This window comes from Cavia porcellus, unplaced genomic scaffold, assembly GCF_034190915.1.
Source record: "Cavia porcellus strain 051 isolate PalLab524CR breed Dunkin Hartley unplaced genomic scaffold, mCavPor4.1 scaffold_19, whole genome shotgun sequence".
Classification (NCBI taxonomy): Eukaryota; Metazoa; Chordata; class Mammalia; order Rodentia; family Caviidae; genus Cavia; species Cavia porcellus.
This window is the reverse complement of record NW_026947502.1, coordinates 16309475-16334418: the sequence shown is the minus strand read 5'-3', so window position 1 is coordinate 16334418 and position 24944 is coordinate 16309475. Positions and strand designations below refer to the sequence as shown.

Here is a 24944-nt window from a genome sequence, read left to right as displayed (position 1 = left end):
TGTGACTTTTGTATTAAATCATCTTACAATTATAGCATTCTTTGCTGTGTATTATGTCATAACAAGACTCTAAAAGTTTTAATGGAGAACATATAAACCAGCTTGCCTAAAATTTAAAGTCAACCATTGTTTACCCTCAGCTATCTTTTAGGAGGTTTAAATCTTGACAAACTTACTTTCCTCTCAAGATGTTCTATCTGGTTCACCAGTCCCTGCTCCTGACAGTGTTCACTATGCATTCTGCTGTCTGGAGAAACCTCTCAGCTCCGCAGTTCCATATTTCCCCCAAAATAAGACGAAGGTGAAAACCAATCAGCTTTGAAAACTAGAAATCAAAAACGCCAGCCTCAGGCAACCTATCTTTGCCTTAAAAATAGCTGCCAAGCAAGAGAACAGTGATGGCAGGTGAGGCAAGGATATGCCAATTGGAGGGGCTGTATCTGGCTTGGTCTTATTTTTGGGGAAAGAGGATATGTAGGAAAGTCTTACTCACCCATCATCACCTTCTGTCTGCAATGACTGCTTCATCATCCACCTTCCTTACTGGAGATCTTGTGCAAACTGTGTATGCTTAACATGCTATCTGGTAGTAAATATAAGGAAAAATAACTAACGTTTACAAAAAAGAATGCCTATTCCAGGCTAATAGTATGCCATTCAATTACACTGTTTCCTGTCCAATTGTATATGCCCTCCTTTTCTCACGCTGTTAGAGACACAGAGAGGTTAATGTATCTAATGATACAAAGCCAGTGTGTCAGTCTTCCACCACTGTGATAAAATATTTGAGATAAACAGCCTCTAAAGAGGAAAAGTTTATTTTGACTCATGGTTTCAATCCTGGGCTGCTTGGCCATGTGGCTCTGGGTCTGTGGTGGCATGTACATCATGGTGGGAGCAGAGGAGGTTCATTCATCTTGTAGCAGGCAAACAGTAAATAAAGGAGGGACTGGGGTTCCAGTATCCTTTCAAGACCTCCAGTGGCCTAACTTTTCTACTAGGCCCCGACCCCTAAACATTTCACCACCTCCCAGCAGCTTCACAGGGTGGTGACGAAGCCTTTAACACGTGGGCCTTTGTGAAGCATACAAGATTCTAACAGTAGCAGCTGTTATCTCCCTATTTTGGGTTATCATATCTGCTCTTTGATATTAAAGTACTTAAAATCAATGTACACATCTTAATGATTTCACAAAATACTTTGCGCAGGGCTTTGTAAGCACCACGCGCACAAAGGCTGTCTATGACTAGGTTAATATATGGTCACTCAGCTATAATGTAGTACTGGAGATCAATATGACTAGATTAATAAATGGGCATTCAGCTATAGTACAGTACTGGAGCTTAACATTTTTCTGCAATCCATTCAACAAATTATGACAAACTTTCAAAACCCAAGTTTTAAATGTGTACATTATCCAGTTTATGCTCAGTTTAGCTGCCTAACACTAAAGAACAAAACAGTGGGAAAGGAGGGAAAGGAACTACAAAGTAGAAGAAAGGATGAACAAGACGAGACTTTTAGTATTACAATATGATAACTATGGCAAACAAAATTTTGATTAGGCATTTTTGCAAACTAAGTAGATTTAGTCATTTTTCACACATACACAAAGAGTAACTGTGCAAGATTATAGGCTTATTAATTTCCTTCACCATAGTAACCATTTTACTGTCTATGTGCATTCCATATCATCATTTTGTAAATCTCAAATATTCACAAAAATTAACAAATAAAAACACAGAAAGACTTAGCAGCCATTCTCTCTATTGCCTTCTTTCACACCGGGATGTTAAGCATTTGATAATTGCTATTATTTTATTTTATTTTATTTTATTTGGTATTAGGGATTGAACTCACAACCTCATGCTTCCCAGGCAGGCGCTTATGCCATTGAGCTAAATCCCCAGCCTGATAATTGTATTCTTATTTCATCTCTGGTAAACGCGATCTGATATGCTTAGGAGTGGAGTATCAGAACGACAGGGAGGCTATTGAGAGAACAAATATAAAATCAGCTATGGCACAGTGGTACAATGCATCTTAATCACTTAAAAATAATTACCCTAGAAATAAATACTCATTAGCAACATTTTGGTGTTGTACCATCATAAATTCCTTAACTAATGCGACACTTCAGCATGAAAATTACAACCAACTTGTAATGTTGCATCCAGGGTTTGGAGAATACAGACTTCTAAACCATTTAGTTAATAATGACATGATAGAAATAAATCCTTACCTAGCCCTTGTTGGCATTAATCATGTGTTGAAAAACTTTAATGTTTGTAGGCTGTATTAAAGCGCTTTAGACGTGTAATTACATTTAGCAACCTCTAAAGTTATTGTTTGTTTTATTAAGCTAAAATCCATTACAAGTCAAATTAGCAAAGGTAGAGCAAGGTTGCAGAGTGTTTAAAGCATTTGCTTTGCTTCTGGAAATTAAAGATAGAAGCTGTTGTAGTGAACCAGAAAGTGCGGTCCGCCTCTGAGACAATCCTTGTGCCATGAGTGGGCCCCGCCACATCAGCATGACAGATGAGCCTGTTCTTTACACATCATCTCTGGGAAGGGAAATCTGCCATCTGCCCTGGAGAGCCATTGCACTATTTTACAGCTTTCAATATCAGCCGAGTCATCTTTCTATTTAACCTAAATCCCCATGTCCTTCAAGTTAGAATTTATGACCAGAACTTCCTGCTTGGTCCACGGCAGCAAATGTGAACAGCCGATCATCACTCCCCTGAGCCCTTCACATAAATGGAGGCTATTATTACACCTATCAGTCTTCCTTAGCTTCTCCAGTTAGATCAGCAGAGCTCATTCTGCTCTGTGTGAAACAATGAATCCTCAGGTTTTAATGCCTCATAACATTTCACAGAGTTACAAAACCATTTTGTCATTTTTATCTTTTATTTTAAAAGAAAAAGAGACATAGAAAACAGAGACAAGGATGAGGAGTTGGTACTCATTATATTTCCTTTAAAATTTAGATTATTACAAGTGATCTAAGTGGACCACATTTGAAAAACACTTTATATTCAAATTTCTCTTTGTAAAATTATGACCAGGTTATGTTACTATGAACAATGAAAGTGCAGCTCCCTTAACCTGGTAGCCCATGCTCTCATCCTTCTGGCCCGGTTCCTGTGTCCCGTGCTGCATGGAATGAGGTTGCTCACGTGGAAACAGTGTCACATATACCTTCTCTTCTGAGGACATTTGTTATCTATTTTCCTTTGGCTTCTAGCCATCAGGGGAGAATTTTTCCTCCCTGTCTTTTTGCTAATGTTTTATAATATTTTTGTGACCCGTGTTGTAAATTACATTCATTTGCAACGTATTTTTCTTTTTATGAGCTCTTTCTGTTTCTTTGAAGTCCCTCTTTTCATTGAGGACCAGTTTCTTTTTATGATGATTCATTTTGTTCCACCTTAATTCATCACTTAGTCAGATATGCTTCTTACTAATTCAGGACAAGGCAATTTTGTTTTCTATGTGTGTTTTCAATCTTATAGACTTGTGTTTGAATTAAAATTCAGCCAATCACATTTTTTTTCTGACTTAACATTCACTTGAATGTTTTGTTTTAGCCTGTCTTCAGTAGGTTCTGCTGATAATTTTAGATTCTCAGTCTCCCAGCCCTCTTGCCTACCTACTTCAAAAGTCTCCCCACATAAGTGATTAAAACTGAAGAAATGATTTCCATAAATCAAAAGAAAGTTATTTTCATTGCTTTATGGTAAAAGTCTTATGACCATCCACAGAATTCTGAATAAATTGTTATCCAGGATTTCCAAGGACTTCTTCCAATATTAGCAACTTTCTTTTATGTATGTTAGCTCAACATCACAAGGCAAGAGCCAAAATCAAAATGCAAACCAGAGCTGCTCAATTCTAAGGCTTCTCTCTGTTCTTGACCTCTGTCTGTGAGATGAGTTTATGCTAGATCACCAAAACTGCTCACCATTTCTCGCTGTCATGAGTCATGCAGTGATGAGCAGCCTTCCATTTGCTCCGATGATGTCCTATTCTCTTAGTATTTCCCTTTTAATTGGATTCCCTTTAAAGATTACTAAAAGTGAACCAACTGAACCAACATTTGAAAAATACTTTGTATTCAAATTTATCTTTATAAAATTATGACCAGCTTATATTCTTATGAGCAATTATGAGAATCCAAATTTATCCATGTCCTTACCAGTTACTATATTAGGAGAAAAATATCTGACAGTTTGTTAAGAGAAAATTGATACCACATTGATTCCATGAAAAATACAGGCAACATCTGTACTCAGCACTTATAATATGTCAATATCAATTCCAGAAGTCATGGAACAAAAACATAAAAAATGTTTATCCAATCTCAGCACAGAGTAGAGTATATTCTCCAATATAAAAGAAGGATGAAAAGCAGTGTAAACAGTTGACACTTTAATGAGAACAAAATATCCAAGACACTAATTAATATTAAATAAAAAGCGAAACACAGTCTAGACAAAAAAATCCCATGAATACATCATCTATAGTTAAATAAATTGAAATTTCTATTAAGTATGGGGGCAATCTTCTGGTAATGATACCTTTCCAAAGATGGTGTTGGTTTCTCCCAAAAAGAGTGAGTTCCAAAACACTGAATAGAGTCTTTAAAGCAAAAATTACAGGAATCTATCAGAAAGATATTTGTATAGGTAAGATTTAATAACCCTTTTACTTTAATGATATTTCTACTAACATTTTAATGACAAGTACAATTTAATGAGTTGCTTGTGTTTCCATATATACTCATCAGTAATATTTCCAACCCACATGTGGTCTGACACAAAGAACAAACACTCCTGCAATGGAATACATTAGTATCAAGGAGATGCACTGATGGAAGCAAGTAGACAGAAAATAATGTTTCCATAACATTTCTCAGGGAATAAAATAGTGTACGTTGATCTTAGAAGCAATGAAACTACAGAAAATCTAAGAAAATAAATATCAATCCTATTTCCACATTTTTTTCTTTAGTCAATTAACCCTACACATAGTGTACCTTTTTGATATTTGTGAACTTCTATTGTGCAAATGGTGCTCTGATAGATTTTTATTCTCTTAAATACATTTTAATTAAACTTCTCTTAATTTTTAATTTTGTATATATATTTAATTTCAGATATATATATATATATATATATATATATATATATCCTCAGTTGTAAATAAAGTTGGGCTAGCATCCTTGTTATAATTGAATCTGTGATGTCTCTCAACGGCTCATGGGCTACAGTCTTGTGACCAGCCTCTTTCACTGCTGGCGGTAGTGAAATCTCTAGAAGGTGTAGTATAGTAAAAGCTAGGTCATGGATGGCATACACTTGAAAGGACTGTTGGAACCCTAACCATTTCTTCTTACTTTCTATGTGTTTCCTTGGTACTATGAGATAAACAAACTTTCTCTACCACTTGCTTACAGGACTGCAAGAGCCCCAAAGCAACAGGAGCAAGTGACCATGGTCAGCTCCTCTGAAATCATGAACCAAATTAAATCACTTCCTCCTTTTAAGTTGTTTGTCTCAGATATCTCAGGTGGAAAGCAGGCAAACACAATTCTCATATAATTTTTGTGTTTTTTCACATTAATTTCATAAAGTTGACTTTCAAGAACGAAGGTCTGTACATTTAGTGGATTTGCTTAATGTTTTAAAATTACCAGAAAGTTTGTACCAATTTATAGGACTACTAGCAGCATGTGAAAAAAAGTTTGTACCAATTTATAGGACTACTAGTAGCATGTGAAAATTTCCCTGTAGCATTTATAATACTGCATAATGCCTTTTATTTATTACTAACTAGATATGCAATAATTGTCATGATTTAATTTGTATTTTTAAAACATACTTGTGGTTTTTAATGATGTAAACATTTCCCCTTATATTTACTATCTATTTTATAGAAATATTTCTCTCTTAAGTAATAAAAACATATCATTTAGATGGAAGTACTTTTCCATTTGATATGAGAGTGGCAAAAAAGCCTGAGACGATGCCATCTAAGTAGTTTGTTTCAGTCAGAAATATTCCATGAATTGCTAGTATGTGATGGGTGACATCCCTGAGTAATTTGTTTCTTGTGTTTAAAAATGAACAGCATTAATAACATCTATAAACCTGTTTTACTTCAGTAATTAGGGTTATCACTGGAGAAAATTATGTAGAAGAGCATGATAGAGATTGGACTAACCTGAAAATATGTAGCTTACTGCATTCAGCAAACATTCTACACACACAAACACACAGAGACAGACACAGAGAGAGAAAGAATGAATTAGTTGATTGTATATTTTGCACTATCACTAGGTGCAGCCTTCCAGGTAATGTATGAGTAGATGCTGATGGGAAACAGGTGGTTTAATGATCTTGTCTAGCAGTCACTCTGAAGCAGGACTCCTGGAAGAATTTCTATGCTGAAATGGGTGAGGACCCCTCAGCCTGCATCTCTTGTGGAATGCCATTCAAGGCTTTCTCTTGTTCAATATTCATCTCTTTTGTTCTCTCAGGTGATGCTCCTTAACAAATATCCTTTAGGGTCTTCTTCTGGAGACCACCTTTAGATACAGTGTTTACTAAGAGAGACATAAAATAACAATAAGAAATACATATCCAAGGTAATTTCAAATAGTCATAGATATTCTAAAGAAAGAACAATGGAGATGGGATAGTGACCAGTTGTAGAGGCTCCATTAGCTAGGGCTGCAGGAGAAGGTGTTTTAGGGGACTGTGATGATTGAGAATGAGAATAATAGAAAGGAGATGTTTCATATAAGGCAGAGTGAATATTCATTCCATTATCTCCAAATTCCCAGGATTGATGACCCTGGAATGCTATGTTCTAGTTGTTTTGACAACTAACTGGAAGAAGGTGCACTTTTAAATACATTTTTATAATGCATTTGATAAGTCAGGGACTCGAAATAAAGCAAACACTAAACTGACAATGGATAATCTAAGGAGGGTTCTCACAGAAATAGGACCAGTAAGTTCCCATTGGTTCTCCAGAAACCCAGTCCTAAAGGGGAAGAAGAGGGAATAGATGAGGAAAACTCGGTCCAAATTCAACAAGAAGGTATCTTGGGAGCTACCCCTAAACTGTACTTTCCTCCTGTCCCCAAGTCCTGCTGTAGTCCCCACTGGTGAAATCCACCTAAAGCCAGAATACCTGGGAGCTGGGCATAGAATTCCAAAAAATTTAGTCTTGAGAGCCAGAAGGCTGCTTGGTTAGGGGTAGAAACTGGAGCTAGAGGAATAAAGGAAGGTAACTGTTCCTATGTAATTTCTATTTTAAAATAATATTTAGAAGGGATTTGGAATAAATGAAAAACCCCATCTGATGTTATAACTTTATCACTGGCTAGCTGCAAATTGATGTCTGTCTGTCACTTCATTTTGGATTAAGAAAAAAATGAAAAGACTTCAACAAAAACCAGTGAACTTGTTCTAATCTGGTATTCTCCAATGAGACATACTGTATATCAAAATAAAATACAATAGATGTTTCAATGAATGTTGTTATAAGTTGAAACACTTGTTGCTCTTGTTCATGTCTTTCTGGTCTGGTTTGATTACATATTTTGTCGTGGCATGAAATCAGATTTTACTTGTTGGGATATGAATTAAAAATATAGTGTTTACTTTTTCTGAGGGGCTTATAATTCCTTTAAATCATAATTTAGAGAGAAGAGAGATTATTCTTAACACTTGAGATAAGCATATGATTTGTAAATCATGCCGTTAGAAAAGCAATATGGGAAAGATGAATAAACTAGACACTGACTACAAAGGAAAATAGAGAGACATGGACTGGTGTGTCTATACACATTAATATTAAGTCAGATTTCTATATTCACAAAATGAGACTTTGTTAGCTACTGCTCTTTGAATTCCACAGGCATGCTATTTGAGGAAATGTTTTCACAATATTGCCTGCATTTGTGGCAGAAGCCTGTGTATGTAGCCCTTTAATGGTCACGGTATTTTGGTAGAGAATAAGATTCCAGAAAATCAAAGAGTCACAGAAGGCCAGACAGCTGCGAAAGAGTACAAATAGCTCTAATCTGAAATGCATCATTTATCAAATGGGAACATGATTGCTAGCAATCTTACTTTTTTTGGTGATTACAAAGTTGAGCGTAGTAGTGCATGTGACTCTATAGGAGGACTTTTAAAGAGCCTTTAAAAACAATTACGTATGAGTCTTAGATATTTTAATTTAGGCAAAAAGCCCCCATAGGGGTAAATCAAGAGGATAGAATGGAAAATAAATGCTGAGGGAGACCTTTAATCAGGGAGAATATTAAGTGAAGTTCCTTGGGGAGAGGCTTGTATTTGCTTGTCTGGGGTGGGCTAATCTACATAATTGCTAAAACAGAATGAACAGCTGTGAAATACAGCATTTGGATGTGTGGGTAAAACAAAATTACCAATGTACAAGGTCACAGAACATATAATGTATTTTCGCAGTATTATAGAATTTCTGAACTCATTTGGCATACATGAAATTGACCAGTTTTCCAGAAATGGTAACTTTCATTCCCAAGTCATCTAGCAAGTTAGTCATAGAATACTAGTTAAATATGTAGACTCTGGAGTGAAATGTCGTACACTCAAATCCCAGCTCTAGCGCTCACACTGTGAATAAAATAAAATGAGAATGACAATTGTGCTTAAATGGGATGACACTTTCAGCAACACTAGTTAGTGTCTGAAACGTATTAGCAAGCGATCGGTTAATCTTAGGCATATTTGTGACAGGTGAGCGTGCCAAAGCCAATTACTAACCTCTTACAGTAGTGCTCTACCTATTCTACAGAAAAATGAGAACTTATTGTGTAAGAGGTTTATAAGTGAGAAAATAATTTTATGACAAAAATGGCTTCAAGACACAGAATAATGGAAAGGCCTTTGTTTTGTTTTGTTTTGACTTTTATTTCTTTGAGACAAAGTCTTGCTATAAATTGCTAGCTATACATGAACTCTCATGGTTCTCCTCCCTCAGCCTCCTGAGTACTGTGATTATAGGCATACGCCATCATACAGGGCTCACGGGAAATTTTCATATAGAATAGTAAAGCAAAAATGTATTTAATTTTGTTTTATTATTAGTTCCCATTAGCTTTTCAAAATATTGATTTGACTATGTATATTTTCTTCCCATGTGTGTACATTTTCTTTCCTTATACCTCGTCTTCCCTTCCTCTTTTCTAAAAATAGGTTTCCTTATACTTTCATGTCATACTTTTTACATGACATGTATCAGGGAGAACATGCAGTATTTGTCTATCTGAGTCTTATTTATGTTCTTAGCATGATGATGTCCAGATTTTTCCATTTTCCTGCGACAAATTTCACTTATTTTTAAAGCTGAATATTACTTTACTATGTATATATACCTCATTTTCTTTATCCCTTCATCTCTTGATGGGCACATAGAAAATTCCATATCTTGACTGTTATGAATTTTACCACGATACAGAGGGGCATCCTGGTGTTCTTACAGTGGGCCAACAACTTCCTTAACAACTGATGCTGGGAAAACAAGATATTTATTTGTTGAAGATTGAAAATAGATGCTTATCTCTCACTCTGTACAAAACCCAATTCACAGTGGATTTAAAAACCTAGGAATTAGACATGAAACTTTGAAACTGCTAAAAGGAACATGTGAAGGCATAGGCACAGCCCAAGACTTCCTGAATAGGATCCTGTGAATCCTGGAAATAACAGCAAGAATCAACAGATTAGACTACATCAGATTAAAGTTTCTGCACAGCAATGGTAACAACTAACAGTAATAGCTCACATAATGGGAGAAAAGTCTTTCTAGCTACTCTTCAACATACGTAGATTTATAAAGAACTCAATCTTGCACTGAATATCATTTTAATGAAATACCCCAATCCACAAATGGGCAAGTGAACTGAAGACATTCCTTAAAAAACTATAAATGGCCAAAAAGTATATTAAGGAAATGTTCTATGTCTTTAGATATCTATATTGAATCCATTTTGATAGTCCAGTCCATCTCACATGAGTTAGAATGGGCATCATCGAGAATACAATAAATAAATAATGGTACAGTTGTGATAAAAAAAAGAACCCTTGCATATGACTGATAGAATGTAAATTTGTAGAGCCGCTGTGGAAATCAGTATACAGGTTCCTCAAAAACTAAAATGAGAACTACCGTTGGAAATAAAAATTGCTTCAAGCACATATGAGGGAAGAGACTCACTGAGATTTTCACAACTTTTTGAAATTTCTATTCATACTCTATTGTTTAAATTAGTATTTGGGTAATTTTTTCCTCTTATCTGTAATTCAGAACATTGTTTGAAAGCTTTCAAAAACATGTATTCGTGTGTTTTTGATAATTTACCTTCTGAAATACTTCTCCCTATAGAAGCCGATTAATATTTGACAATGTTATTATCATTTTTAATTAGAATATTATATGATTTTAAATGTATATTTTGAGCAAAGTAAAAACATGTGCATTAGAACAATATATTTTGAATATAACTGAGAGTAACATATCTGATTTTCCTAAACATGCAAAAATACTGATTTTTTTTCTTGTGGAATAATTGTGCAGTTGTCAAGTTAGAAAAATCAATGTAAAACTTCAGAACGCTTTATCACATTCCTGGTGGTTCTTGATTGAAGTCTTATAAAGTCCTCATATGCTAACCACGTTATTTTACCTTGTAGTCCAACACTCGATGTCTCGCATAAGGAGACTGCTGAAAGCTTAAGATATTACCTTGACTGAGTTTTCCCATAGTTATGCAATGTTAGAGCTATCTCTTATAACTTAATTGCTATCTTTTGTCATCAGCAAGCTTGAATCCTAATGTCATCTAAAAGTTGCATCAATACAGTTAACAACATCAAGCTTCAGGCCATGACACTAAAATATCTTATTATGGCTTTGGCATAAATCTTAAATATTGGGTTTCTTGATTTTATAGATGTCTTTAGTGAGCTTTAGGCTCTGTGGTATATTCAATTTTCTTATTCTATTAGTACACAAGTCTTACTCTATTTTAGAAAACAAATTATTTGGGGAAGACAGTGGCCAATGGCTAAATAACAAATTTTATCCAAACATCTCTTAGGTCAAGCAGAATATCTTCAAAGGATAGCCTTCATCGTGTAATGTAATTCATTCCTGAAAAAATGTGTCTCACTTTTAACCAAAGACGATTTCCCAAAGATAAATATGTCACATTCTGGAGATGTCATTGAGAGATAGAAGACAGAGTTGACTTCGTGTATTTTGTAGTCGTTTTAAAATTTAACTTGTACAATGGGTTACTGACCTCAGTTTAAAGACTCTGAGCAGTGGTGTTAAGCTATTTACAGGTCATTAAGTGTGTTTATTAGGAACCAGAAAGGCATGTTTCTAAAAAACATTGTTAATTGTGTTAATTGTATTAACTCATTTCTGTAGGATCACAGCCTTGTTGTGAATAAAAAATATTCCACAGAACAGATTCAGATGCTTCTCATTTGGATTTTTCGGAATAAGATTTGTTTCAGGTTAAAAATAGAATTACTGCTTTGAAAAGTCATTTTCTATATAATATAATTTTGACTTTCTAATTTATTTTGAGTTTTTTTTATATGACTTAAAATAGACACTTAAGAGAACTGCCCTAATATCATGAGTTTGAGAATTCTTATAGTTTTTCCCCTTTATTTTATTTAGTAAAATTTTATTGTTTTACTATTGAGTTGTTGACATGTACCAAGAGTATGTGCTTGAAATACAAAAATCAAAGAGCAAATATGATTTCTGATCTCACAAAGCACTTTGAAAAGATGCCAATTTGTTATACATCTGCACTTTATCTTACAGTGTTCCCTATTCACATAAAGAGCAATTGTTTTGCACAGTTATGTTGGGAAAATGTTTACATTCATATTTTTATCTCTGCTTGTATTATAAAAGTATAATCATTTTACTTTTTTTAAATTATACAAACTGTTACACTATCAACCCCTGGTGAAATATCTTATGATAGTGAGAACTGTAACAAAAGTTGCAGGACATTTTATGAATTATAAATCCCTTCCAACTTTTGTAATCCTGTGACAAATGAGCAAGACAAATATTTATTTGCGAAATAGAGCAACCAAGCATTAGAGAATACAAGTGATTTGTATAAGGTCGCTCATCTTTATAGGATCGGGGTTCCAAATGAAAGATTTATTGCCAGAGTTTCTGGTCTAATGCAACAGCAGATATTTATAAATATTTTGTAAATATTGACTAGAATACATTTATAACATCTGCTAGTTTTATGAAGTACATTAGACTACACAAAACAACAAGACACTGGTGTAAATATGAATATTGTGAGAAAAGCACTTTCTTCCAGTTCAGTTCAAAAACATAAATAGAACTCATTGCTCTTGTGGTAGCATTAATTAATTCATTTCACAGTGCTGGTTCACAGATGTTAAGTGTTATGACTGTGTATCAGCAGTCTAAACACAAATTGCAAAATATCTTGTTTATAATTGAGCATTGTTTCTTTGTGTTTCTCCTTTTCTGTCTCTATCTGTGTCCCTGTCTCTCTCTGTATCTCCTGTGTGAGGAGGTACTGAGGATTTAGCTTGGGGCCCTCTAGGCAAATCCTCTACCATGGAGACATACCCAATAGACCTTTTACTATTTCTGGAATGTGTCCTTGTAACAATCTTGTTTTTCTTGTATTCAGTTTAAACTTGTTTATCAGGTAAACTTGTTTTCCTCTAGTTTCTGGTAGAAATTAATTCTACCATTTTATATAAATAACACTGATGTTTGGTATGCCCACTACATACCTAGTTTCGTTTCCTTTAAACACTTCTACTCTGTATTGTATGAGTCTTTGTATCTTAGCAAAAATTCAGGTTATAGCTAGCTGTAAGCACACATACATAAAAAAAATCAGAGAGTCAATATGAAACCCATCCAGGTATCACATAGCCAAAATGAACTACTATTTTAAAGCTGCAAATGAGGAATGAAATATGAATGTTAATTTCAGTAGAAGTTATAAACTTAAGAATTGTGTAAATCCCATAGGAAACAGCAATAGGATAACACTGCACTGCTTATGTAATGTTACTTGGATAGATTAAAAGTTATCTATTGTTAAAAAATAAGAATTTCTGTAAATTTAGACATTCTATAATTAGAAGTTAAAAACAAGTGAAGTAATCCTCAAAGAACAGGCAGGTACATAGCTCAGTGGTACAAGTACCTGCCTGTCAAGCACAAGGTCCTGAGTTTGATTCCATGTGCCAAAAATAATAATAGCAATAATAATCTTCAAAGTGCAAATACTAACAATGAGCCAAATTAACTGCTTGTATCATTATAAACTATTGTGTTTTATTCACTCAAAAGATATTCATTGAGTGTCTTAGTGCTGAATAGAATGGAATTTGTGTTCTTAACTAGCTTTAATTTATTGGAAGAAATACACAGTACATAGATAAACAAATGAGCAAAATACTTTCAGATTATGGGAAAACCTTAAAGGAAATGAACAGAAAGCTAAGGTGGCAACCACTTTGGGAGTGCTGGTTGGGAAGGATTTTTCAGAAGAAGTGGTATTGTTTCAAAAATTCAGTAGAGAGTGCTTTGTGAAAAGCAAGAAGACACGTTCTAGGCAGGGAGAACAAAAGCCAAGGCTGAAAGATAATGAGTGAGAATATGGGATGAGATGATACTGGGAAGGAAGAACAGGATAGACTGTTCCGTGCAGAGCAGGCCATACAGACAGGCCCTTAGACTTCCTTGCATAAGCCAATAAAATTTTAATCAGAGCATGAGTAGCATCTAGTTATTTACATGGGAGGCAGTTGGATAGGCTGAGAGATGAAACTACTATGCCAACTTCGATAAGAAGCCATAGGGACCCACTTCTGAGGGAAGAAGTGGAGATGGAAGGATTTGAGATAGAGGAACCAACAAGACTTGCTGAAATTAAAGAAAGAATCAGGATAAACATTAGCCGTAGGATACTTACTTCTTATTAAAAAATAATAGCAAAGTATAAGTTTAATGCAGAAGAAATCAACCCAAAAAAGCAGGAATTACTTACATCAAATTGTTCACATACCTCCAGTCTACACATGAACAGTGAGACTCCCACACTTAACTAAATAATGGACTCAGTTCACTTGGATTTCTGGTTTATATAAATTAGATTTCAGCAGATACAAAATTTCCTATGTGCCAAGCACTGTGATAGGTTCTTTACATGAAGTTTAAATTGGTGATTGAAATTTGTACCTATGTCTCGTTTTTGAGGACTCTACATTCTTTTATACCCTTACATTGCCTTATTGGTCAGAAAATACATCCTGGTAAATCATTTAAAACTGTATATGTTTGACTCCTAATAGAAATGTTAGTGAAAAATGATGACAGAGAATGTAGTGACAAAATGAAGGGACACATTTGTTTATTTCTGATTAAATAATAGAAGTAGTAGGTATTCTGAATAAATACCTCTTCCAGCCCATAGGAGGAAACTTTGTAAGGTGTCAGGATAAAATTGGATTACTCAGGATGGGTCAAATCAGCTGACAGATAAACGGTTGATGGTGTGTTGCATTAATTTTCTTGGTAATAGTACACTTGATAGAGAAAGATGAAAATGAGCGATTAAATATAAAGTTGGATTAGATTTCAGAATCTTAAGAAAGAAGAAAACATGTGAAAGAAGAGAACTGTTCTTTGTCACTACCTCATTTATCTGTGATGCCCATGATCATCTGTGATTGCCAGGCTCCTGGGACGCCCCAGGTGAAGACATTCTGAAAGCAGGTAACTGCCTGCCCAGCACTTTCAGGTGATTTTGACATAGAAGAGTCAGTGAACCATGCTTTGAAACCTTCTGAGTTAGTCCAACCTTTTTAATTTACAAATTGGCATGAGACTTGTAAAGAAAACTGATTATTAAAAGTTATATCACTGCTTTTCCTTAGAGCTTAGTCTATATTGCAGTCACTAACAGGGCCAGTACGGTCCGCATCAATACTAGGATGTGTTTGTCCAGCTCCAGCCGTGGGCCTGCTAACAAGACATGTTCCCGCTTTCTCTTCTAGAATCACAACCACAGCTGCCTGCATGATGGACCTACGAAGGTACCCGCTGGATGAACAAAACTGCACGTTAGAAATCGAAAGCTGTAAGTCTTGCTGAGAAACCAGTTAGGCAGAACTCTGCTTTCATGCTATCCTTAGGCAGAGGCTTCCTTCTCTGATTCATGTCCAAAGGTCTTGCAAATCTTCTCTTAGTTTGCAAAGTTTATGGAGCGGGCGCTGACAGCATCTTCCATCAATAATGCTGTTGCCTTTTTACTCTTGTCCCTAGGTACTTAGGGCAGAAGTTTACAGATGAAATAGTCTGGCAATGAAAGAGCTATTCCAGGCATTTGAAGTGTGCAATTGGTGCCAATGCTTGCAGTAGGCTTGAGAAAAATCAGTGGAGGTAGAAGTATATCACAAAATACCCTAATTGTTTCTGCCTCTCCCAAATTTTTTAATTGTAAACTAAATATGGCCTCATAAATTAAGGCATTCAAACAGTATGGATTACTGGACTATTTTGTTATTGTGGTTTTTATTTGAGACACTGTTTTCAGTATCTAAAGTTTATACTCTTGATCAAGAGTGGAGTGGGTGCCATTGTGCGTGCGCACGGATGCGTGTCTGCACACGTGGGTATGTTCTGCTTCTTGTTCTGACTTGTTTCGCACTGTAGTTTAATTTTCTAGGTTATAATTTTATTTTCTGTGTGGATTTCATTTGTCGCCCTGTTGGATAGACTCAATTGCTGATTTCATAACCTGTCAGAAGCAATAGAAGGCAGTGGTTTGGAGTCAGCAGGGGGTGCAGTTTAAATCTCTTCTTCTCCATCAGTTCTTTGGGATGTGTTTAGACCTTATCTCACCAAATAGTTGGAAGCTGACAATTTGTATCCAGTACTCTAGATAATAAGTAGCTGGACTGCTAGAAGAATACTCACAGGCTTTGTGAGGATTTTAGCTGTGGCAAGCATTGTGACTTTGAATCTCTGCTCTGAGCAAATATTGGATATTTGGATATTTTTGCCCATTTGAAAAGATAGCTTCCAGGGATAATTAAATTGATATGTATTTTAAAGAAACCAATTGTATGCTTATATTCCAGATCAGCATTATTTTCAAATTAATCTTAGCTTTACAAAGCTAATGAAACTTGTTAAAGACATCTGTCTATAAGATTTAAATGATTAAATGTATGTAACATTCTTTAGAACAACATTGTATGCTGCATTGTCTTGATTTATGATACACTTTATAGAACAGTGTTCTTCAAAGTCCAAATGCTTTGGCAGGTTCAAATTGCTGGTGTAAGGGTATTTTGAAAATATGTGTTTTGTACCACTCGTGGATTTTTGTCACAAGAATAGCATGGAAGGTACCGTTTTACTGAAATTCCAAATAGCTGGACATGGAAGAAGTCATTGCATTTTATTGGAGGTCTTCATCTATCTCAAAGGGAAGTAAACCAGGACTTTTTATTTTAAGGACCTGAAGCCTAAGGAAATGGGCAACACCAAAATATTTCACAATGTTATTACATTGTAACTTTGACAAAATTATTTAAAAATAAACATGATAGCCCATTCTACTTTACATATCTCATTTCAGTCTATGGTTACTTGTGAAATGCATACACATTAATTTATTCTTCTCTTTATGAGTAGGGAAGCAGATGCAAAAGGTAATGTGACTTGTCCAGTATCATGCAGCCTTTGTTCAAGAGTAGGTCTGTGCTGATGTGGTAATTGACAGTTAAATTATTTTAAGAAAGATGCTGATATTAGAGACCAGATTGACAAACGCATATTCCTAAGGAACCTATTCTGAATATTAAGAATGTAGCCTGTCTTGAAGGGAAATTTGGAATTACATTTAGCCAGAAATCAAATCATTGTTATAGAGAATGAAACATGGTGTTGCATTAATAATAAATATGATTGCCAGACTTGGTTATATAATGTAAAGTTTACTAAGTGTATTAAAATAAGCATGATTGCCTGTCTCTTCACTAGTTCCCAGGTGATGCCTGACATTCTAGCAGTTCGTTTACTCTTTTCCTTTAAGCAAACATAAGCATTCATTCTCTATTTCTCCCTCCCCTCCTGCTCTTTTTTCTTTGTCTTCTCTGCTCTGCTTTCTCTTATTTTCTCCTTTCTTCCTTCTCTCTCTCAATTGGAATTGACCCTAATAATAGCTTTGCTAAATCTTTAGCACCTTGTAAAAAATATTAGCAGTATTGGTTCACTTTCAGAGACAATAACATAACCTGATTCTAAGAGGATTGAAGAGAACAGTAGAAATGAGTTAATTGCTTTTATTGATTCATTTAGTTAAGAATTTACTCATTAAATATTTTAGTGCTATTTACGTATTGTAATATGATTTAGAGATATGGTGAGAAGAATGATAGACAATATTCTTGCTGTTTTTTATGTCAAAGCAGATATAATTTAAATAAATACACATCTGAATATAAAATTGCACTGGTGATGAATTTGCCAAAATAAATATTTTATCTTAAAGAAAGGTTATTTAGAGTGTGCCTGGATATAAAGGTACGGACAATTCTAAGTGATCAGCATAGATTATATTTATCTTATTACTTTTTTAAACAAGGCTACAGAAGTTCTATACAATTAGTGGGATTTGCAGAATTACATGGGTCCAATGAGGTTTATCTCTATGCATTCTATGAAAAATGAATTGCTAAAATATGAAAGGGAATCTATCCTAAGATTTCCCAATCCTGTTTCTTAATGCTGCCTTTAATCTATAGGTTCCATTTTATTTTATATTCAGAGTCAACTCATCATATTTTGTGCACATAACACAATAGATATATATCATGTCATAGAAAGATGGATAGATAGGCTTTTCTATATATTACTCTAAACCTTTCAATATAGATTGGGAAAAAGATTAGAATACTTTCACATCTTTCTAGGGTAATGTAATGTCATCGAAATAGCACCAAATACCAACTAGCCTATAAAACAAAGTTCTTTTGAATGTTCTTATTTTAATGAATGAATTCTGGAATTGTTCCAGGCTTGCCAATGCTTCACAACTCCAGGGATGTCAAATATAATTTATGACTGTTAGTACATATCAAAGATTTCCGTTTAAACAGAGTGTTGATTGCACTGTCATAAGGACACAGCATGATATTGTACTGTGAGTATGTTCCACTCAAGAAACATAAAACAGTGAAAACCAGACAGATTACATATCTTTGAAATGCATACAGGCCTGGGGTTATACTGTCATGTTCTATACCAACTCAACTTTCCAATACCAGTGTCAGCTACATGACCATAGCACACCCTGCTGCCTGTCTCAGGAGAATATGGCTGCCTTATGCAGTCTCTAATCGTGGAGAACATGTAGACTGCTGGGCTGGAAGGAAATACAGAATTCCTTTAACTGGACCTCCTCATAGACTGCTCAAATTCCTAAAAACTCAACATTTTTTTATTCTTTTTATGTGCCTTTATCTCATGCTTTATCTGGCCGGATGTTAGGCTGGCCAGATTCATGTCTTAGAGAATGCAGTTTAGTACACTAAATTGAATTTGGTATACTCGCGCTCATTATTGCTGGGTTTTTCCATCAGTTCCAGCCTTTGTGAGATCTATGATGAGTTCCCAATGTGTAGAAATTTCTCAGCAACTCTTTTGAAGGCAACTTCACTGAGCTATGTCAAAGTTAACTCAGACTGTCCTCTTTTAAGATCTTAAAAAATATCCCACAACTTGCCTTTTGTGACAATATCAGACACCAGTTTTTGCTGGCTTTCAAATTCACTGTTTATGTAATTGACATTGAGAAAGTCATCCTATTTAGCTTCAATTTCCTCCTGGGTAAAATGGAGACACTGATATCTACCACATAAGATTATTATAAGAGTCAAATGAAATAATATTTTACAAATCTGTATTGCTTAGAATGTGGCAGACATCTGATAAGTATAAAGTTCAGTGATTAATATTATTACAGTAAGAATACTGGTTGTCATTAGTTTAGCACGGCGTTGCCTTTCTCTACCTCTGTGGAATTTATTCTGCCCTTTCAGCGACACTGCAAGTAGGTCTCATTGTCTGTAGTTCTCTCTGCCTCCGCAAAGAATCTCCCACCAACTGTGTCTCAGTAGAGAATGCAGATTAACTTCTGCTGCAGAAAGCAGAATTAAATATTAGCTTTAAACCCAAATGTAGATACATAAATATACTGTGGTATCTATGCTTGAACAAAGTGAAAGAATAGTCCATTTGTGAGTATAATCTTATGAGATTTCATTTAGATTTAAACAGTCTATGAAAGCAGTCTTGATCTGCTGGCCATCAAACTGCAAGAGTATGAGAGATCCTTCATACACAAACCCCTTCTTCACAGAGATGTTCATCATGCTTTTGAAAGCAGAAAATAAATTATGCCTTTTGTTGTATTGAGTTCCAATTTTGACATCATAAAACAACTTGCTGCCAAGTTGTTGATGGAACAAAAGCTCTATTTTCTTTATTCAAGAATTTCATTCCATAGCATTCTGTTAAAGAAGTCGGTATAGATTTATATATTTAAGCATTTGAGGCATTGAATATGAATTTACTATAGTGAAAGGTTAATATATGTACGAACCAGGTTACCTGTCTAATAGCTATTATAGCTATAATAATTTTAAGGAATTTATAGAAAGAAGAGTGCATTGTGTTCTTCTGCCTCAAAGTGAAAATCAGCGGCATTTTGGAGTCAGACCTCTCACAAAAGAAGCAGTGAACAGATGGAACTCTGTGTTAATGTGGGGTTATGGTATTTTTGTGAACATTGATAGACCTAGTAAGAATGGGGTTCCTCGGGATAACAAAACATGTCATTGGCTTCAAGATAATGCAGTATTGTGATCCTTGTAAGTGATGAGATACACCAGGTATAGGTTTTCCTGCAATACTCAGTACTGGCATTCCATAAGTAGCAGCTCTCATTCTTCTAGCATCATCCATATTGCTCCTGGAATATTACACTCAAACAGCATGGCATTTTAAGAGGAATATTTAGCAATCAGAACAACCAAAATGTAAATGATTTATAAACCTGGAATTTGAAGAACCAGGGAAAGAAACTGGAATTAGTGATTGGTAAGTGCATTTACCAGAAGTAGGGGAATTTGGACAACTGGGTGCTGCAGTGTTTGCACAGGATATTTTCAGATAGCTACAGAATATCCTCCTAAGGAAGCAAATTCTGTCTGCCTTAAGGACAAAACTAGATGACTGGCAATAGATGTCAAACGGGAAATTCGGGGATAAAATTTAAGAAAAAAAAAAAACAGCTCATAGCTATTATACATGGTGAAAAATCAAATATATTCTGCAAGACCATTTCTTATGAGTGAAGGGCAACTGTTGAGTTTAGACACGCTTTAAATAGCTGTGGATTGAGTTACTTGGCACCAGCAAAAACTGGACTTACTTTAATAAAGGACAATTAGGCAAAAACTGGTTTATGTTAGACTGCAGATCCCACTTACGTTATATCTCCGGGAGCAGTGCTACCAGGAAAAGATGAAAAGCACATTGCTGCTAAGGTAGATTTCAAGTAGAACTGTTTTCTCTCTATCTCTTTTTGTGCTCCTCTCTGTGTCTCTGTCTTTAGGTCTCTGTCTCTCTGTCTCTCTCTGTCTCTCTCTCTGTCTCTCTCTGTCTCTCTCTCTGTCTCTCTCTCTGTATGTCTCTGTCTCTCTTTGTCTCTCTCTCTCTCTCGCTCGCTCGCTCGCTCGCTCGCTGATTGTTATTGCTATGTAACCTAACAATCTTTTCTCAGTTTTTCCTCACAGGAATATATCTCACAGTTATAATTGTATAGAATAAGTCTGAGAACCTACACTTTTTCAGCCTTCTAAATAATTTAAACCCATTGTATGTTCGCTCTTCTCAAGGTTCAACAGAAGAGAAGGTGCCTGCGCTTGCATGTGTCCTGGCATGCACTGCATGGAGGGCAAGGATGAAGTGTTAAATAACAAAAGCTATTCATAGTTTTAGGTGATCCTTGAGTTATTTTAAATTAAACAGGACCGAGTATGTATTTAGAATTTCTGGCATCTCATCACACATTATGTCTGACCTCGATGTATGACTGGACTTAAAGATTTTTGTCCTTTAAATTCTTCTGCTATTTGAAAGTGCTAACTCAGATAAAAAGGATGTGTCTTCCTATTGAGTGTTGGTCCTTTGTATGGTTGATAGATTGTGTCATCTTGAGAAGTCTAGGAGCTCAACGAAGCAACTCAGCAGCTCTTCATCCTAGGGTGCAGAGGACATGCTTCTACCCTGTAGGATGCGGTTCATCATGACAGTTTGAGCAGTTTAGAAATTTTATTGAGTGCCTCTGTTGAGGGCCAGGGTTGTCACTATGTAAGCATCCTGAGCTTGTGCAAGAGGAGTGCCCCGAGATGGTGTGGGTAACCCACCTGAGGGCAGATAACCTGCGTACCACAGAAGGGGAGAAGAGGGCATGTGCTCCCCCACTTTGCTCTTCTTGCTCTTGCTGCTTTCTGCCACCTTGAAGCCGTTGCCATGTGCCACGCTGCCCTGCCTCAAAGCCAGCCAGTTAGGGACTGAAGTCTCCACAGACTGCGAGCTACAGAAACTTTTTCTTTCTTAACATTGGAGTTGGGTATTTTGAGAGAAAAGTAACCAAGGGATCTTTCAATCTCAAGTGAGGTTTTTACCCAGTAATGTGAAATCTTGCATTTTAGTCATGTTTTTCATTTCTTCTTTTTTATATTTTCTTTCTGAAGCTTCCATGAGATAGATTCCTGGGTCTTCTACCTCTGTTTTCCAGGGATTTGAATTAAAGTTTACAGACTTATCTTCCATATTACTAATAGTTATTTTAAAGAAATCATGAAATTATTAGTGCGTGTGTATATATATATATATATATATATATATATATATATATATATACATACCTTAAGCAGTCATGGTGTCAGTTTCTAAGATCTCTTCCTTATTATCCTGTTGCTTAATTTCCACAGTCACTTGTTCCACAGAATGTCCTTTTTAAGAATATCTGTTTAAGTTATTTTACAAATTCTCTCATGTTCTCTCTGTTTTCTTTTTGGTGATGCTGTATAAAATTTTGCTCTTTTTGTGTGCTGATGGCTTTCCTTACACGTCTGCTGATTGTGGTAGTCATTTCATGTTTGCAAGTAAAGTCCTAAGTGGATCAGAACAAGAAACCAATGTGGGTTTTCTAAATGGACTTGGATTTCCTCAGTGCTTTTCTATGGTTGTTGTCACAGCAAGCCTCCAACTGAGCATGAACCAGCTTGTCTCTTTAGGAGACAGGGCTAGGCCTTTTCACAGATAATCAAGTCTATCATCTGAGGCTTCACGTTATTTCACTCTTACATTGTTCAATAGATCTGATGCAGTTGAATTTCATTTTTCTACATTTTAGGGGTGTCCAAGGCTATGTGGCTACTCTGTTCTGAGGTTGATTTATTTCACTATAATCTTTAAATTAAAAAACTAAACAGCCCTGATTTTTAATTAGAAATCCACTCAGTCCTATTTTTTATATTCATTCATTCACTCATTCATTCATTCATTCATTCATTCATTCATTCATTTGTTTTCTGAGACAGACTCTTACTAAGTTGCCCAGCCAGGACTTGAACTTGCCATCCTCCTGTCTCAGCCTCCCAGAGTGCTAAGATGGTACACATTTTGTTTAAGATGCTTTCTTACAGCATATTACTGGGAACAGCCACCAAAACCAGTTACATGATGGGAATTCATCTTTGATGGTTCTGCTCAATACCTACTGACTAAGTATGCATGAGGCAGAGGATCTCAGGCCTGTTACTTGAGAGAGAATATTTGTCTGTTTATTTTTTAGTTTTTGATAGAAATTATCAGATCATACCACAGGCCTACTGAATTAGTAATTTTGGTGATTACAATGAACAGCAATGGGTATGAATGCTTAGGGGTAGGGTCCTCATGGCCCAGTGAACAGGTCAGTCTCTTGTACAGCTTGTTAAAACACTGATTGTTGGGTTTGCAACCCTAAGGTGTCTAACACAGGAGTCTCCAGAAGGCTTCCAGAAATTGCATTTCTACCAAATTCTGGGTCGTGTTACTGCTGCTGGTTTGGGAACCACATTGGGAAAAAGAGTGCCGTAGAACACTGGGGAGATTGGTCCTGTCCTTTGCACTGCCCATCCAAACCCAGTTTTAAGGAGAGAGCTTGTATTTAGTTTTTTTTTTTTTTTTTTTAAATAATGTAACCTTATTTACATTCCAACTTCAGACATCTTTTGGCGCTGTATCTTAGTCACTTCCTTTGCTGCTGGCACAAAATATTTGACAATCACATTTGTGGAGGTTTTAGCTGATAGCTGGCTGGCTCCAAGGCAGGGTGGCAGGGCAGATCATGGTAGAGGAAAGCTGTTTATGGCACTGCAGGAGGGAAAGGAGAGAGAGAGAAAAAGCAAAGGGACTGGAGGAAGAGGAACAGATCCTGCCTTCCTTCCAGGGAGCAAGGTCCTCCAGCCACACTCCATCTCACATATTTAGCTAAATTATGCCTCAATGATTCAGTTACTCACAAAAGACCCATCTAGGAGTACAGGAGCCTCTGGAGAGACATCTAGACATAAACTGTAAACCCAACAATACCATTCTTTGGTGTTTTATAGTGCTGGTATGCACTTACTGACGGTACATTTTACAGCTGTTTCTGTGAGATTGAAGAGACAGGAGAGATAAATAATGTCATAATACACTGAAACTTTTATTTATTCATAAATGTATTGATATTTAATTATATGGATAATATTTAAGCTTACTCCCACAATTTAAGAGCAAAGCACACATAGTTCATTTTCTAATTTTTTTTTTTTTTTTTTTTTTTTTTTTTTTTTATAATTTGTACTGCCTGCAAGATGTTCTGTATTTGGACAAACCATAATTTATTTTAGCAATTATCTGTTGTGCAATATAAATTATTCCAATGGAGTTGTTAAATAGCCTGCTATTCTTATAGGGTCAAGCCTGTAAATTAAATAAAATCATGATCTTAAGTGTATATGTGTGTGAGTATAAATATGTATATATACAGATACATAACTATTCCATCCAACACATACAAAGTCAAATTTAAATTAATTAAAATTAAAGCTATAAATGTACTTCCTCTGTAATGATAGTCACTTTTTATATATCCAGGAACTACCTGTAGTTAGTGACTGTCATATACGACAGTACATATATGCAGAATTTTGTGTCATTTCAGAAAAGTGTAAACTGAGTAACACTAATGTGTAAGATGAATAAAGAGAAGTTGAAGTACTACATCATAGAAAACATGTATAATGAAAAGTATTTTAGTATTATTTTACGAAAAAAGGCCTACTTAAACACCCAGGACTAGACTTTTCAGTGGTCTCATTGCTTCATACTTGATTAACATTTATAATGACTATGATGAAACTTGTAAGATACATGGACAATATTTTCCTAATATAAAATGAACAGATAAAAGCAGAAATAATTTAATCTCAAAGGGGCTTTAGAATTATGCATACTGTCATCATTGAACAGATGTTAGAGTAGCACAAGACACTTGTTTAGAAAAGTGTCAATCTCTATCAAATAGTTCCATTATTAAATAACATCATTTACAAAGTTTGCCATTATATTAGAAATATAGCTCTACACTGACTATATTTATCTCTTGTATTGCTATATTCTAATTTCAAAATTAATCAAATGGAGAAGAAACCAAAAATACACTATAATTAAAGCACAG

At 35.4% G+C, this 24944-nt stretch overlaps 1 protein-coding gene across 4 annotated transcripts in view; it reads left to right on the top strand.

Moving 5' to 3' along the window:
• Window positions 1–24944, top strand: part of Gabrb2 (gamma-aminobutyric acid type A receptor subunit beta2) — a 219265-nt gene that overhangs the window by 103431 nt on the left and 90890 nt on the right. For all 4 annotated transcript variants that reach the window (XM_003473348.5, XM_003473347.5, XM_063230739.1 and 1 more), the window contains one exon: window positions 15151–15233. In XM_003473348.5, coding sequence (XP_003473396.1) covers window positions 15151–15233 — 83 coding nt within the window. The remainder of the gene's footprint in view (window positions 1–15150; window positions 15234–24944) is intronic.